The sequence below is a fragment of the Rhinopithecus roxellana genome, chromosome 1, assembly GCF_007565055.1.
Source record: "Rhinopithecus roxellana isolate Shanxi Qingling chromosome 1, ASM756505v1, whole genome shotgun sequence".
NCBI classification, from domain to species: Eukaryota; Metazoa; Chordata; class Mammalia; order Primates; family Cercopithecidae; genus Rhinopithecus; species Rhinopithecus roxellana.
The window spans coordinates 85,653,577-85,669,725 of NC_044549.1; the positions used below are offsets into that span (position 1 = coordinate 85,653,577).

The 16,149-nt window shown below is 40.4% G+C and overlaps 1 protein-coding gene across 1 annotated transcript; it reads left to right on the forward strand.

The window, feature by feature from the left end:
• The first annotated feature begins 4,026 nt into the window (after window positions 1-4,026).
• On the forward strand, window positions 4,027-15,705 carry SNTN (sentan, cilia apical structure protein). The gene is given in 4 exon segments (XM_010352903.1): window positions 4,027-4,136; window positions 6,061-6,095; window positions 11,304-11,443; window positions 15,547-15,705. Coding segments are annotated over 4 exon segments (444 nt in total).
• Window positions 15,706-16,149: the final 444 nt, after the last annotated feature.

The following is a 16,149-nucleotide window of genomic DNA, read 5'->3' on the forward strand; positions in this document are numbered from 1 at the left end:
AGGGAGCAGGGACACTATATATTAATATGTCCTGACCCCAGACACAAGCGCAACTTCCCCAGTGGCTGTCACACTCTAGATTCTAGGTCACGCTGTATTCAACAAGTGTCCAATTACATAAACATTTCATGATGCTAGACCATGAACAGAAGACACAAAAACGATTAAGCCATGATCGTTGATGAGAAGATAGTGACTTACAGGTTGATTCTTGGACTCAGAAAGATTTGTACTTGAACCCCAAGTCTTATTAGCTATGTACTCTTGGGCAAGTCCAGGTCTCCTAATCTGTATAAGGCATCTGCACAATGCAAACAATCACAATAGTGCCCACCAAAAGAGCGTCCTAAGAATTTAATGAGAGGATACATGTGAAACAATGTCCAGTGCTTAGATTTTAAATCAATGCTGTTTATTACTATTATTATTATTATTAATAATTTTCTCAACCTAGTGAGGAGATAAGGCAAATAATAAGTAATTATAAACATAAAGCAATGATAAGAGATGCTAAATAAAAGTAAAACATGCTTTGAGGATATTTAGAGGGAGAAGAGGCTGATTTGAACTAGAAAAATTCTGGTGAGTTCTCATGAGACCTATAGAGAGTTATGATTTGTCAGCTTAGGAAACAAGAACTGTGGTTTTAATTTTCATGATCAGAGTGCAGGAAGAGGTGAAATGATTGTAAAATAAATAGCATCAGGTTTGAAACACCACACAGCCTTAGATTTGAATTGAGGCTTATCCATTAATTAGCCAGAGGATTTTGGACAAGGAATTTAACTTCTCTACACTTCATTTTCATCATATGCAAATGATGACAATTCCTATTTCTAACAGTTATTGAAAATAAAAAGAATATTTATCAAACACCTCACACAATACCAGTTACTCAATGCATAAATTTTAACAATTATGCATTGTTAAACAATATTATATAAATATTATATTAATATAACAATAATATATTTTAACATATTAACTGACCATGAAACTAAGGGTCCACACACTATTTCTCTGTGAGTGAGGCTTGGGCAGGGGGCAGTTTTTTTCAGAAAGGCAACCTCATGACCAGCCTGTGGGCATTCACTTCCAACAATAACCCTTCAGTTGTTATAGGCCACTAGGAGAATCTAGTAGTCCTTTCTGCCAGGAAAATTCCCATACACATGAAAATTTTTCCATTCATTCCAGTGGTTCTAACACTCCCTGAAACACAATTCATGAAGTTACTGAGTTTCCAGAACCCTCAATAAATAACTTAGCACCAGGGGACAGAAAAAAAGAGCATAAGTCAAACTTTCAAAGGCAAGTCTTTTAGACTCTCTCTCCTATTACCTGATGTTTAATTTTTGCTGAATAGGAAGCAAGTTGGCAGACTCAAGTGTAAAGAGTGAACCCGGTTAAAAAAAAAAAACACTTTTCTCTGTGATGGCATTTTTTTCTCACTCCAATAGTTTACCAAATTTCAAGCACTGTTAATACTGTGCTAATCTTCCGCTGCCTGCAGCCTGCCCAGCCCACAGACGAGACCTTCAGCCCACTGCTGCGACCTTCAGGTCGGTGGTCTTGTGTGCTTGTCAGTAAATCCACATGGAGTTGCTTGTCAAACCCCTGCTGTCATCAATACATTTCCTTTCCCCACATGGATATCTACTCAGTACACTCGAGCCCTGCCCTCACATTGCCAAAGGGCCAGGTTGACTGAGGGATCTTTAAAACAACGTTTTGCCCAGATAGTTTGATACTGTGTGTAAGCAGCCTGAATGTTTTGTGAGATGAGATTCTGATGTAGAAAAAAAGGTGCACTTTCACTTGAAATGTCTGTAAAAATTGCTGTGTCTCTCTGAGAATATCAGCTTTAATTTAATCCTGACAATAAGAAGATAATAAGAAAATCTCAGATTCCCAGTATTTTGCTTCTGTCATCATTATCATCATCATTAGTATCATCATGCTGTTTCTTGCCCATTTGTTCAACTCTCCCTCCCATTCCATTCTCTGCCCTTCTCTATGCCCCCAGAGGCTGATTCCTATAGACCCCATCTCCCAGGCTCCCTCACTGCCAGTTTCCTGCTTGGCTTAGTCAGTTGGAGGCACAGGATGGAGCTCAGAGCATAGGATGTTTCTTCGCCCTCCCTCCCTGCTTTGCTTACATTTCTAAGAGTAGCTGCCTCCCTTCAATCACAGCTGCTGTCAAGTGGATCTGCTCCAATAATTCAGCTCTCACTAGACACTATAATATTTTCTTTCCTTGCCCCTCAGAACTAAGGGTGGTAACAGCTTCCCACTATTACTAATCTCTGGATGCTGCAGCACCTCTGTATAGTTTCCTGACCTTGCTTATTGCACATCCTTCTGTGAATGTCTCTGATACTGTCATATGTAATATCATCTTCTCTATGGCTGTTATTTTATTGATTGCTCCTCACTGTGCTGATTGCCCCAAAACACATACTCATTTAGCCCTCACAAAAATTCCAGTGGGAAAGTATTTTGCAGATGAGAAAGCCAGCTTAGCAGCTTTAAGGATCTTATTCCAGGCAACACAACTAGGAAGTGTCAGAGTCAGAATTCTAACCCAGCTCTTGCCACTCCAAAGTCTGTTTTTAACCACTGCCAACAACTCTGCAACACAGCCCACATAAGAATCACCTGAAGTGTTTGTTGAAAATCCAGATTTTGGGAAACTTGCCCAGACTCCCCGTTCTGAGGAAGCCATCTCTAGGGTTTCACTTGAGCAGTGAGACTGGCTCAGGGTCATCACGTGACCCACAGAAGATAATTGCATGGGGTAACTGACAACCTACGGGGTGAACTGGCACTAAAACTCTGACCAGCATGGGCAACAGTAATTAGTAAGACCAATCAAACTCTCCCCTGCATCCCAAATTTGAATTAAAAATGATAAGAAAATTAATGAAGAGGTAGAGGGAAGAGAAAAAAGAAAACTCATAAAGAGAAGCAGGCAATGGGAGAGTGACACGCATGGTCATTTGATGGTGGAGCAGTGACCAGTGAAGTGAAGCAGCAATAAGACAGCAGAGGCCCTGGAGCCTATCATAGTCTGAATAGTGATTATTCTTAGCTTCTCTTGAGAATTCTAGCTCCTCTCACCCATCAGCTCACCAGTGGCTTAAGCAATTGTTTGACATGTCTTTCCTGAACTGGACTCATTTGGCTGAGCTGATACATCCTCTCATTTTTACAGAAAGGGCTCTAAGTTACCAGAAGTGAAATAGCCTCCCATCAGCCTTCCTATGTTTATCCTGTCCACCTCTCTAAACCATTATTCACATTGAAGTTGGGGTGATCTCTCAAAAATGTAAATTTAACTTCATTAACCTCCTTGCTTAAAATACACAAATGGCTTCCTATTCTTTTGACATACAGTAAAAAAAAAAAATTCCTACAGTGACCTACAAGTTCTTACATGGCCTGGCCACCAAGTCTGCTCTTCAGCCTCAGCTTGAGACACACGCCCCCAATCTCTTTGGTTTAGTCATGCTGGCCTTCTTTCAGTCCCTTCTGATCACCACATTCCCTCCTGCCCCAGGGCTCAGCGCAGGCTATTCCTTCTGTCTACAATATGGATCCCTTATCCTTGCGCCTAGTTGCGCCTAGTTAACGCCTACTCATCATCAAGCATCACTTCTCCAGGGATGCCCCACTGACTCCCTGACTGATATCAATCTCATGGCATCTGCCTTGCATAGTATTATTCACAGGTGTGACTTTTTGTGCAATTACTTGATTAATATCAGTCATTCCCACTAAACTCCCTGAGACCAGGGTCTACATCTGATTTTGCTCACTGTTGTTTCCCCAGCAACTTGTACAGTGCCTGGCTCGCAGTAGGCATGAAAATGTTTACTGAATGATTTGATGTCTACATGCAATGACGCTGTGGGAAAGTTCTTCTAGATACGCAATCGTATAGTTGTCATGGAGTGAATGACAATAGTAACAGTGGGCAAGTGGCTGTTGCTTAGGAAGGACTGACACAAAACAGAAGACAAGAGAATGGGTGGCTGTATGCACAGTACCTAGCAAAAAGCTCTCCACTTAGAAGGGGATCCCAATCCTTGTGCAGCCCCAACATCCACCTGAGCACCTCGGAAAATGCCCAAAAGGTCAGTGACACTTGGCTGTCTTTTATTGAGTTTCATTTAAGCTTGTGGATATATTTCCAGAGAGTTTATGTCAACTGCTTTAAAAACCAAGTTATTGCCAGTTTGGTGCCTATTACCTACCCTAATCCAGCTTTAAATTGACATGGAAAAACAAAGACAACAAACTTGCAGCCTTGTCTGCAAAGTGAAAAGATGGTGCAATTAACGCAAATGTCTTTGATTGCCCTTGAGAAACATTTGTAAATCAAAATTGGTAATGACTTACCTGTGTAGCATATTCTCTGAAATTATCCACAACAGAGAGAATTGTTTTATATTATTCAAATGTGTAAAGTTAGGTCTAATAAATGAAAAATGTTCTTTCTCATATAATTTCATTTAGGAGACTGGCTTCAGTTCCCAAAACCTTTTGTGGACACCTAGCAAGTGCTAGGTACTCTGCGAGGCCAGAGGAAGGAGATACGGAGATGGACTGCTTAGTGCTTGCTTCTCAATCATGGCAATAGAAAGTAATACATGCCATGTTCCAAGTGCACATTGTGCAAAGTGAAACGTCCTTCATTTTATAAAGGAAATAATAATGGTGCAGAGGTTGTAGAAGAGCAGGAGGCACTCACCAAGAAGACCATAAAGGGTTCAAGATAACACAGGTCCAGCTTTATAATATTACAAGTGAAAAAAATGAGGACCCCCAAAGACAAAGTTCCCTCAACTAGTTAATGCCAAAACCAGATCCTGAACCCAAAAGTTCCTTTTAAGGAGTTATCTGAGATATTACCAAATTCTATTCTTATTGGCTTTCTCAAAAAACACTCCAGTCATTAGGGGTTGAAAAATCAAGCAAACTTTGATTTGCTGTTGATAAGGGAGCAAAATACAACTTCCTGCCTCCAATTTGGCCCCTTTTCAGTCTACTTCTGATATAATCATGAAATAATTTCCTAGAATGCAAATCTGATCACGTGATTCCTATTGCCCTTAGGATAATAACTGGCATCCTTCATAAGACCTCCAAGGCTCAATATGCCCTGGCCCTGCCTGGCCTTTGATCACTATCTCCTTCTTTCTCTAGGTTCTACCCACACTATACCTCCTCTAGTTCTTCAATCATATTGTGATTTCTGCCCCATCAGGCCTCAACACAAGTTCCCTCTGCATGGAACACTCTTCCTCCTTCTTCACTACTGATTCATTAGGCTCAGGCAGAATGCCATTACCCTGACTGTAGACTAGGTTAGTACCTCTTTGCCCTCTCTACGTGCTCGCCATCACTTTTTATCGAGTTACCTGCCTAGTAAACTGTCTTCCTTTCTAGACTAAGCCCCAAAAGGGTAGGAATGTCTCTATCAGTCACTCATACATTCCACACCTCAGCATAATACCCAGATTCTTAGTCAGGAAGGCTAAGCTGCTGGAACAAAGAAACTTCAAAGTCTGAGCATTTTACAGAACGTGAAGTTCTTTTTTCTTTGTCATGTGACAGTCCAGAGTGGGAGTTCCAGGTCTGTGGCAGTTTTACTCCATGCAATCACGTGAGACACAGGCTGATCAGAACGTGGCTTCTAAAGTCTTCCTGATAATTTCCCCCTTAGTCAGCTTGAATGGGATAGAGCATGGAGGAGCTTACACAGAAGGTGTTCACTTCTTTTCTGCTCCATTTCCATCTGGAGGAACTCAGTCATGTAGCTGCAAAACTACAAGGAAAACTGAAATATGTGGGCTAGCTGGCCAGCTATGTGCAGGCATTTCTTTACTATGTGGCAAGGAGAAAAAGGATTTTGGAAGACAGATGACTACTCCACTAAAATCTCAGAGAATATTTACCAAAATAAATAATTTTTAAATTGTTATATTGCTCTGCTTTAACGCTGATACCAATACCCCAACTCCCAGAATCATTATATTTCTTTCATTTTGTTGGCAGCATTTCAATATCCAAACAACTGGCTTCAGTGAAAGGTAAGGCACAGATGACTGAGATGTACATTTTTCTCCTCTACCAAGATGGCATGCCAAGTGTTAAAAAAAAATAGGACATCAGAGAATTCCAGAGATGTAAGGGAACTTTTGAATAAATCATCAAACATTCATGATGTTCTTTTTAAAGATCTGGGAACTGAGGTCCAGGAGTAGGAATTAACTTGCCTAAACTTATATAACTCATTAAAGACAGAGCTGAGGTGAGACCATGGATCCCCTGGTTCCTAATTCAGTGTTCTCCCTACAATATCCAGTTGCATCTCCAAGGGCAGCATGCTCAGAATGTCTAGAGCAGGGCCATGAGTATCTGACTCATGAATGTTGAGTGGAACTCAGGATGCAATCAGCCCCCAATTGCCTCTGTTGACTGAGTGGAAACAGTGTGGCCACCTCTCAAAGTGTAAATATTTGCCCTGGAATTCAATTTCATAGGTAAAATAACTTTAGGACTAACAACATTGCCATGGAAATAACAACATAAGAAAAAATGCTCCTATACTTGGAACATTATTTTATTCAAAAATATAAGGCTTCACATGTTTACAGAGTAACAAGCACAGTTGGACGTTACTATATTGCAGGTTTTTCCCTCCTAGATGACTAGCCAAACTCTCCAAAAGAGACTCTGTAGTTTTCTTTAAATATATCTCCATCTTTATGGAACTATTTCTATACTATTACAACACAGCAGACTCGTGATTTATGTTTCAATAATTTACACAATTTCAGGCACTTTCGAGAATTGTCCCATCACATGTCTAACATAACTTCTCCTTCTGGGAGGTTGAGATTGTAACTCTGTCAACCCCACTGCACACCCACCCCTGCCCACATACACAACATTCCTAGCACCAGACTCCTTAAATCGGACCACTGAACCACATTTATTCCTATGCCTTAAAAAATCACAGGATACACATGACTCATCTCCCCAGAATGTAGTTTATTTAGAGGGAAATAATTCTAGATGTTATTCATTGAAATCAGACATGGATAGGTCATGACATAGAAGTCAATACAAACCCACATTTTCTCTGCTTGCTACTTGGGCCTATGCCCCTGATCTCATGAGGCTTAGGAATGCAGCGTGAGTACATATTTGCATCTAACACCCAGGGTATTTTTGCTGTGGGAAAATTTGAGAAGTACTGGGAAAATTACTGGTCTAAAGAGTAGACACCAGGGACCTAGTTTTTGGTTCTGATATATACTACCTATGTGAGCTTGAGCAAACAACTTCTCTCCTGTAGGTCTTCACATTATTCACAAAAATAACAGATATCGACAAGTTCTAAAATGAGGAGATTCTTTCATCCTGCTGTATTGAGACTGGTATTTCCATGACACCATTCAATTTGAATTGACAGTGAAGGAATTAGGAGATTGAGTGTTCCACGTTCCAGAGCAGGTGAAGAGCAAGAGGCAGAGAATTATTCTGAAGTTCAAATCAGCCCAGTTTAACACATGTATAGTGAGGCCTACAGCACGCCAGGGCCTGGGAATGAATGCAAAGATAAACAAGAGGCAGTAACTGTCTGCAAAGAATACACAGTCCAATGTGCTATACAATATAGCAGCCACCAGCTAAATGTAGATAATGAGCACTTGAAATTTGGTTAATTTGAATTGAGATGTGTTAAGACTTAGGAGACTTAGTAGGAAAAATAAATGTAAAATATCCCAATAATTTGTTTATATTGGTGACATGCTGAAATAAAATTTTAATATACTGGCTTCCATAAAATAGATTATTAAATTTAACTTTTACCTGTTTCTTTTTACTTTTTTTTTTTTTTTTTTGAGACTAAGTCTCGCTCTGTCGCCCAGGCTAGAGTGCAGTGGCTGGATCTCAGTTCACGGCAAGCTCCACCTCCCGGGTTTACACCATTCTCCTGTCTCAGCCTCCCAAGTAGCTGGGACTACAGGCACCCGCCACCTCACCCGGCTGGTTTTTTGTGTTTTTTAGTAGAGATGGGGTTTCACCATATAGCCAGGATGGTCTCGATCTCCTGACCTCGTGATCCGCCCATCTCGGCCTCCCAAAGTGCTGGGATTACAGGCTTGAGCCACTGTGCCTGGCCTCTTTTTACTTCTTTAATGTGGCTATGTATCAGAAATTTTAAAATTATGATTGTGATTCAAATTGTTTTTGGTGGGGGGGCAGCACGGATGTAGAAGATAATGTAGACAGAGTGTTTCAGGGTGAAGATTATGAAAAGGTTATGTTTAAGAATTATAGAAGCACAAAGGAAGGACATGTAGCCCCATCTGGGAGTTTGGGAAAGAGTCCTGCAAAATACGCTGCCTGAAAAAACAACACCTTGAGGCAGTGTGCATCTTGGAGTGAAACCAGAGTTGTTGTGAGGCAAGCTATAATACTTAGCCTCTCGCTGTCTCCATTTCTTCGTCGATAGAGTGGGGTTGATACTAAGACGTACCTCATCAGACTGACATCAGAATGTAGTGAGTTGAATCATGTGCATGCATCCCATGGAGGAGTGATTGGCACGTAGAATGTGTGTCATATATTATTGCCCACCAGAACACAAGCTCCAAAATGTCAGGGTTTGTTCTTTTGATGTTGCTCACTGCTCTACGCCCCAGAACTATCACAGGGCCTGGTAATACTTGCCAATAAATGCTTGTTGGGTGGATAGAGTATGTAGGGAGTACATACAGTTCAGTATTATTAAAGTACTGACAGTGAGCTAGAGAATAATAAAGAGGGCAGCAGAACCCGGCCGGGCTTAACGTCCTTCCCTGCACCCCCATTCCAGAGGCAAGAGAGCCAATAAAAGATGCCAAAAGAGAAACAGCAGCCCCTTGTGTTTTCAGTTGCACTTAGCCCTTTACAATATGCTTTCACATGCTAGTTCCCAACTCTGCAAGGCAGACAGCGAAGGAATTAAGAGGCAACATGCTGGGTTTATTAACAAAAGAATCCAACCATAAAAACAGGAAACTGAAACGCCTCACCAAATAGCATCAGTGTTATTAGAACAACCAGAGTTCCTCATTATCTTTTATTTTTAATATTTTCTAGCTCTGTTTTTACCATGGCCATATGCTATTTCATAGTCAGGGGAAAGGCATGCTGTTTTTTAAAAGAGATGGAGGAAAAGAATGGGAAGTTGGGTAGCTAGACCAGATGGAGTTCCCATTTCAGAGTGCAGTCAGACCCGAACTTCATTAGAGGGTCAAAAAATATCTGGATTCCACAATCACCATGGGGATGCCCTTGCAAGAAGATACTCCTAAGTGGCTGATCTTTCTATGGACTTTGAAGTCAAAGGTTTCAAATACTTTCTTTGACACTTCTTAGCAATGTGAACTTTATTTAACCAAATATATAGCCTGGGCACTGCTCAGAGATACGATAAAAAATGAGAAGGCCCACACACTCCCTCTTTTCACCCATTTATCTTCACTCTTGTCCCTCCTCATCATCCTTAACTGAAAAATTAGATGCTCAAAATGCTTCGATGCCTTCTCTTTCCACTTTGAAGAAAATCCTGATTCCTTTACATGGCCTATAAGTCCTGTATGATCTAGCTTTTGCCTACAAACATTCTTCCGGCCCCTAGACTCTAGTCACAACTATCTTCTTTCAGAAATCTGCCAAATATGCCAGATTTCTTCTGACCTGAGCCTTCACATATCTGGCTTCCCGAGCCTGGAACATTCAGCAAATTCCTAATCTCACCCTGACCCTTACCCTTTTCATGGCTGGCTCCTCCTTATGCTAGTAATCTTAGCTTAAATATTAATCTACTCATGGAGGCCTTCCAGAGCACCCATCTAAGTAGTTTTCCACCCAGACCCACTCTGTGATTTTTTTCCTGTCTCAGGACCTTCCTTGCTTCATACACCACAAGTTGTAAATATATATATATAAAATATGTATGTGGACAAATAACAAAAAATAAATAGATATGTATACATATACATACTCTTGATTATTATTGATTTCTCTGCTAGATGGTAAGATCTATGAGAGTAGAAACCACATCAGGTTTTTTAATTAAAAAAAAATAGGGACAAGGATCTTGCTGTGTTGACCAGGCTGGTCTCAAACTCCTGGCCTCAAGCAATCATCCCATCTTAGCCTTCCAAAGTGCCGGAATTACAGGCATGAGACACTGTGCCTGGCCCCACATCTGGGTTTGTTCCCTCTATGTGCTGGTACTTACTAAATACCAGGCACTCAGTAAGCACTCAATATGAAAATCATGTTATTCTGACTGAACATCATTCTTTGAACCTGTCATTGGTGCACATTACCTGGGCTGAAAGCTGGGAGATTTTATTTTCTTCACGTTCATTCATTTAACAGCATTTATTAGCACCTACAATGTAGCAGACATTTGTACTGGTCACTGGGAATATAGTGATTTTAAGAAAAAAAGATCTGATCCCTGGACCATGGAGACTGTTTTCTAGTTGAGGAAAGGACAGATAAACATGTAATAACTGTAATAACAGTAAAGTGTGGTAAGTTATACACTAGGGGATGTATTGGTGACTGAAAGAACACAGAGCATACGAATTTTCTTCATGGTACCTTGTACATTTCCCTGTGTTCACAGCAATTGCAGTGGAAAGAAACAAATTAGCATTGCCCTATCAAGGAGCTGACCTGAGAGAAACCAGCTGAGAGATCACTCTGTTTTAGGCCACGAGTTAAAGAGAGCCCTTATTCATCATTATAGCAAAGAGCTTTTCCTGAAAGTCATTCTCCTTTATCATACTGACATGAAGTGATGCTGTGTCTGACACAGAATATAAATTCCACAAGAGCAGGACTTCATTTTATTCAGTGATTCCTAATATCAAGGACTGAGCCTCATCCATAGTAGATGATCTATCAATATTTGTTGAATAGTTGAATGAAATTACAGATCAGAAAACCAAAGCTTACAGAGGTGAGGGACTTTTCTAAGGTCACATGGCAAGCAGTTGGTAAATCTCATTTCTAACTCTACTAATTCTAATTGCTATTAAGGGAACTTTTGTTCTCCATTGTTTAAAGATGCAGGATTGGAAACTCCTGCATCCTACTCCCAGATAGGAGGCAAAGGGCCAAGATTTAGGAGGTTCCCCACGGTTCCCTTGGAAGACACAACAGCAGGTCTGGGGAAGGGTTATTTCTAACTCAGGATACTTCGTTGCACATTTCTTCTCTCCTAGCTCTGAGGAAGTGCTCAGATCTGGAAAAAGCCATTGCCACCACTGCTCTGATTTTCAGAAATTCTTCTGATTCTGATGGTAAACTTGAAAAAGCTACTGTCAAAGATCTGCTGCAAACCCAATTTGGGAATTTCACAGAGGTAAGAGAATTAACTTGCATAAAGAAACAAGAACCACACCTCATGGCTGACCCAACGAGCGAATAACTCCACCTCCAGGTCCCTGTCATGTTGTCTCACCTAACAAATGTTTATTGAACACCTACCTTATGCCAGGCAGTGAGCCGCACTGGAGTTGTTGCAGTGAAGACGGCAATCCTCAGCAGGGGAAAGAAATATGCTAAAAAAGTAATTAAAAATAGTCAAAGGATGTGAAAGAGTAGAACATTCAGTGAGAGTAAAACAGAGGAACTATCTTGGGGTAGGTAGTCAGAGATGGACTCCTGGAAAACTAAGGTATAGCTGAGATCTGAAGGGTGAGCAGGAGGTAGCTAGGCCAGGGGGAGTAAGAATGATGGCATTCCAAGCAGAGATCTGGAGGGCCAGTTGGTGAGAAGGGATGGGACGGTAGCTGGGAAGTGGTTAGAGATGAGGCTGGGAAGGTGAGGAGAAGCCAAATCTTACAGAAGCATAACCTGATAGCAAGAGGAAGCCAGGAACGGTTTCTACGTCCAGGCCTAAGAAATTACACCGGCTGCAGTACAGAGAACAGACTGGGGTTGGGGGTGGAATAGGAAAAAAAGGAATAACTAACTGTGGTGAGGCAATTCAAGAGAAAGACGGTAATGGCTTAGACTATGACGATGAAGATGGAGAGAAACAGACAAATAGTAGAGACGTTTAGAAGGTAGAATGAACAAGATCTGACAATTGATTGACTGTGAGAGTTGAAGGACAGGAAAGCAAATGATGACAACCCAATTTCTGACTTAGGAAAGAAATGATGGTGTTCCCATTCCTAGAGAAGAAAAAGGCTAAAGAATAAGCAAGTTTGAGGTGGGGTGGAGGAAGGCAGGAGACGCTGAATTCCATTAGGATGTGTCAATGTTAAGATGTCCATGAAACATTTAAGAGGAGAGACTTAGCAACAGGATAGATGACTTCAAAGGTGAGAATAGAGATCTGTGTTCAAAATATAGAAATGAGAGTCAGCAGTATATAATCAGTCACTGGCCTAAAGGTTACTACCTTACTCACCTAAGGGTATATTTCTCAAACTTCAGCCATTGAATACCACAGTTAGTATTTTTCCCACATCTGCCTATAGCCTGTGTTGCTTTGAACTTTCCCTTTATGCTTCTTTCTACTTCAGTAAATTTTTATAAGGACACTGTATCATTATTCTTGTTATAAATTCAGTGGATGAGAGTTAAAAATAGTAGTGAAAAAAATAGATGACTATCAATTTTTATTTAGTGTTTACAATTTATTCTTGCATCACCTAAAATGGCATTACATTCTATCAGCAGTATATGTTCATATTTTGGAAAATACCAGCCTAGGGAAAATGTTTAAGAGGAAACGAGGGCCTCATATCAGCTTAAACTATCAATATTTATTGATGGGAAGAGCAAGAAAGCACATAGAGGCAGTCTCCAAGTCCCTATATCTGTTCTGAAATATTGAAAAGATAGTATTCTCTCTATATATGCACACATATACATACATACACACCAATATATGGTTTCAGCGCACTACAGTTATATAAGATGTCACCCACTGAGGGGACCTGAGTCAAGGGTACAACTTTCTGTGAGTGGGTGATTATCTCAAGAGAGAAAGAGAGAATATAGTGTAATGCACAGATAAATGAATGGAAAGAAATGTTAATAAGGGTTAGCTATTTTGAGTAATGGGGTAAAAGGTTACAGTCACAGTCCTTTTTTTAAATTTACTTTTTCTAAATGTTCTATATTAAGCATGTATTTTTCTGATTTTTTGGGGGGAGGGGAAGCTACTTTTTCAGGCAGAAATATCAGGCAGAATTTGTTAAGAGATAACAAGTTTTGGGGAGTCTAAGGAAAGGATGGGTAAATAAATCCTATACCATTTGCCTGCATCCAAGGCCAAAAGAAATGGGGCCCATATGCCAGACAGAAAAGGGTCTCATTACCTGGTAGCCTGGCAAATGCTCAGCAAGCTTTTAACACATATGAAAATGAAGAACTAGTGGATGCATCATCTTGATGTAACTCATCATCCCTGTCAGAACACCAGGGGAAAAGAATTAAAAAACAGCCCTTAGGAAAGACACCTTCAGCCTTATGTCTCTCAGTGTAGGCTAAACCCTAGAAGTGCAGCCAATTTCTGGATCTCTCTAGCAGCGGGCACACCCAGGCCTCAGTGTAATCTTGCCCTCTGCTCAAGATGAAAGCAGAGCCATATTTCAGGGACTTGAGGGGGCAGTTCATCCCAAGGCATTCTCTGCAATGTCTGTCAGAATGCTGCCTTGGCCCAACCACCGCACTCCATGAGACCCCCTAGGGCAGGTACATGCACATGAGTCAGTGGTAAAGCTCAGGAGCCCACTTCATTCCTAACTGGACTTTCTCCTCAGTCCCCGTTGTGTCCTCTGATAAACTGAGCTGGTTCTTTTGACTAAGGCCTGAGTTCTAAGGCGAACATTGCCGTTCCCATAGGGCTAAACATGCTTTTGGGGATCTTAGCACCTTATAGCCAGTCAGATAGAATAAAACAAAGCACCTAAAGGCGCTACTGGGAAGATACAGAAAGATGACAGGTCATGCCCCAGGAGGACTGGACCTCAGAAAATGGTGCGCTCTTAAAATATACAGGAAAAAAAGAAGATCAATACCTATCTCGTACCTCTGAGCAAACAGTGTGCCATTCTGCTAGCAGAGTGGCAGCCATCTACCTGTGTCTTGGAATCTGACCCTTTCCAAATAGCACTCAGCTGTTTTGGAGGGAGAGCATAGAGAGCGCCCCTTGGCCCTCATGGATAGGGTGATGGTGACCTCTTGAGGAGAAACAGCTGTGAGAAACCAGAATGAGTCTAAGCCTATAAGAGGAATGTAGCATCATTCCCAAAGTGCCTTAGTCATTGCTGTGATGGCTTTGTACACCTAGCACATAGGTGAGCATTTGGGGTCAAACTAAACACAAATATGGTTCAATATAATGGTGAATCAAATGACTCTAACATTTTTAATGTCACTGGGGAAGATATTTCACAAGCTGTGATTTGAAACTAAAAAGTCTCTCCATTTATATACTATTAAGATGTTTTCCTTCAATCTGACGATTTACAAAGACTATGAACATATATTTGATTTTTAATCAAACTGAATGCTAAATAATCTTTCAAAGCACATATTTTCTTTTAGCATATTTTATTCTATATTTCTGCATAATCTTAAGGCTCAGATAATGAACCCGTGGTGGATACCTTCCCTAACACAAAGATTATATTTTGAAAATTTAAAAACATAGTATGTGTGTTCAAAGAAAGGCAGAATAGCTTAGCAGTTAAGAGTGTGGGCTCTCAAGAGGTAGAAAGGCTTCAAACCCTGGCTCCATACCAAAACCTTCCCAGCTTGGGGCAAGTTGATGATCACCTGTCTCTGATAACTGCAGCTATAGAATGAGGATAATAGTAGTATATATTCAATAAGGTCACTATGATGGTTAGATAAAGTAACGCATAAAAAGATTTAACATGGTGTTTTACTGGTAGCACTGTTGGCAACTTAATGTGTTATTATTGTTAATAACATGTTTATTATTTACTATGATTTGGATGTTTGTCCCCTCCAAACTCCATGTTGAAATTTGATCTCCAATATAGGAGGTGAGACCTTATGGGAGGTGTTTGAAGCCATGGGACAAGAGTCCTCATGAATAAATGAATGACTTCCCTTGTGTGTGGGGGTGTTGAGTGAGTTCTCACTCTATTAGTTACCATGAGAGCTGGTTGTTCAAAAGAGCCTGGCACTTCCCTCCTCCTCTTGCATCCTCTCTTGCTCTGTGATCTGTGCATACACCAGCTCCCCTTCACTTTCTACTGTGAGTGGAAGCCGTCTGAGATCCTCACCAGATGCAGATGCCTCATCTTGAACTTTCCAGCCATCAGAATCGCAAGCCAAATTTTTCTTTTTTCTTTATAAATCACCCAGTCTCAGGTATTCTGTTACAGCAACACTGAACAGACTAAGACATTATTGTTTATGATCTGTAAACCTAAAGTCTATACAATGAATTTGGTTTTTATTTCTCTATTCTCACAGGGACAAGAAACCAAGCCAAAATACAGAGAGATCCTTTCTGAACTTGATGAGCACACAGAAAATAAACTAGATTTTGAAGACTTCATGATCTTGCTCTTAAGCATCACTGTCATGTCAGATCTGCTACAAAATATATGGAGTGTAAAAATTATGAAATAAACAGTCTCAAATATGATATATAAAATAATGGCAAAAGACAATAAAATGTTTCCATCTTATTTTGATTAATTAAATATATCAATCATGCAACTGGAATTGACTAGGATAGTTCTGATTGCTGGTATTCAGATCCAATGTAACTCCAAAAATTTACCCATACACTTCAGGAATGTTTGAATGATAAGGTCTCTGTATGCTTTACAATATGATAGATTTGATACCACTGAATAATACATTGCTTTTGCTGAGTCAAGGGTGACCTAGAGCACTCTACTTATAGTCATTGAGTCACTCATTCATTCACTAAACATTTGTTGAGCATCTACTTGATGGGACTGCTGAGGATACAGTAATGAATTGGGCAGACAATTCCCTCCTTCAGACATGCTTGCAGAAGTCTAGCCGAAGAGATGGACATTGAGCAATTTTTAATTAATTGCATAC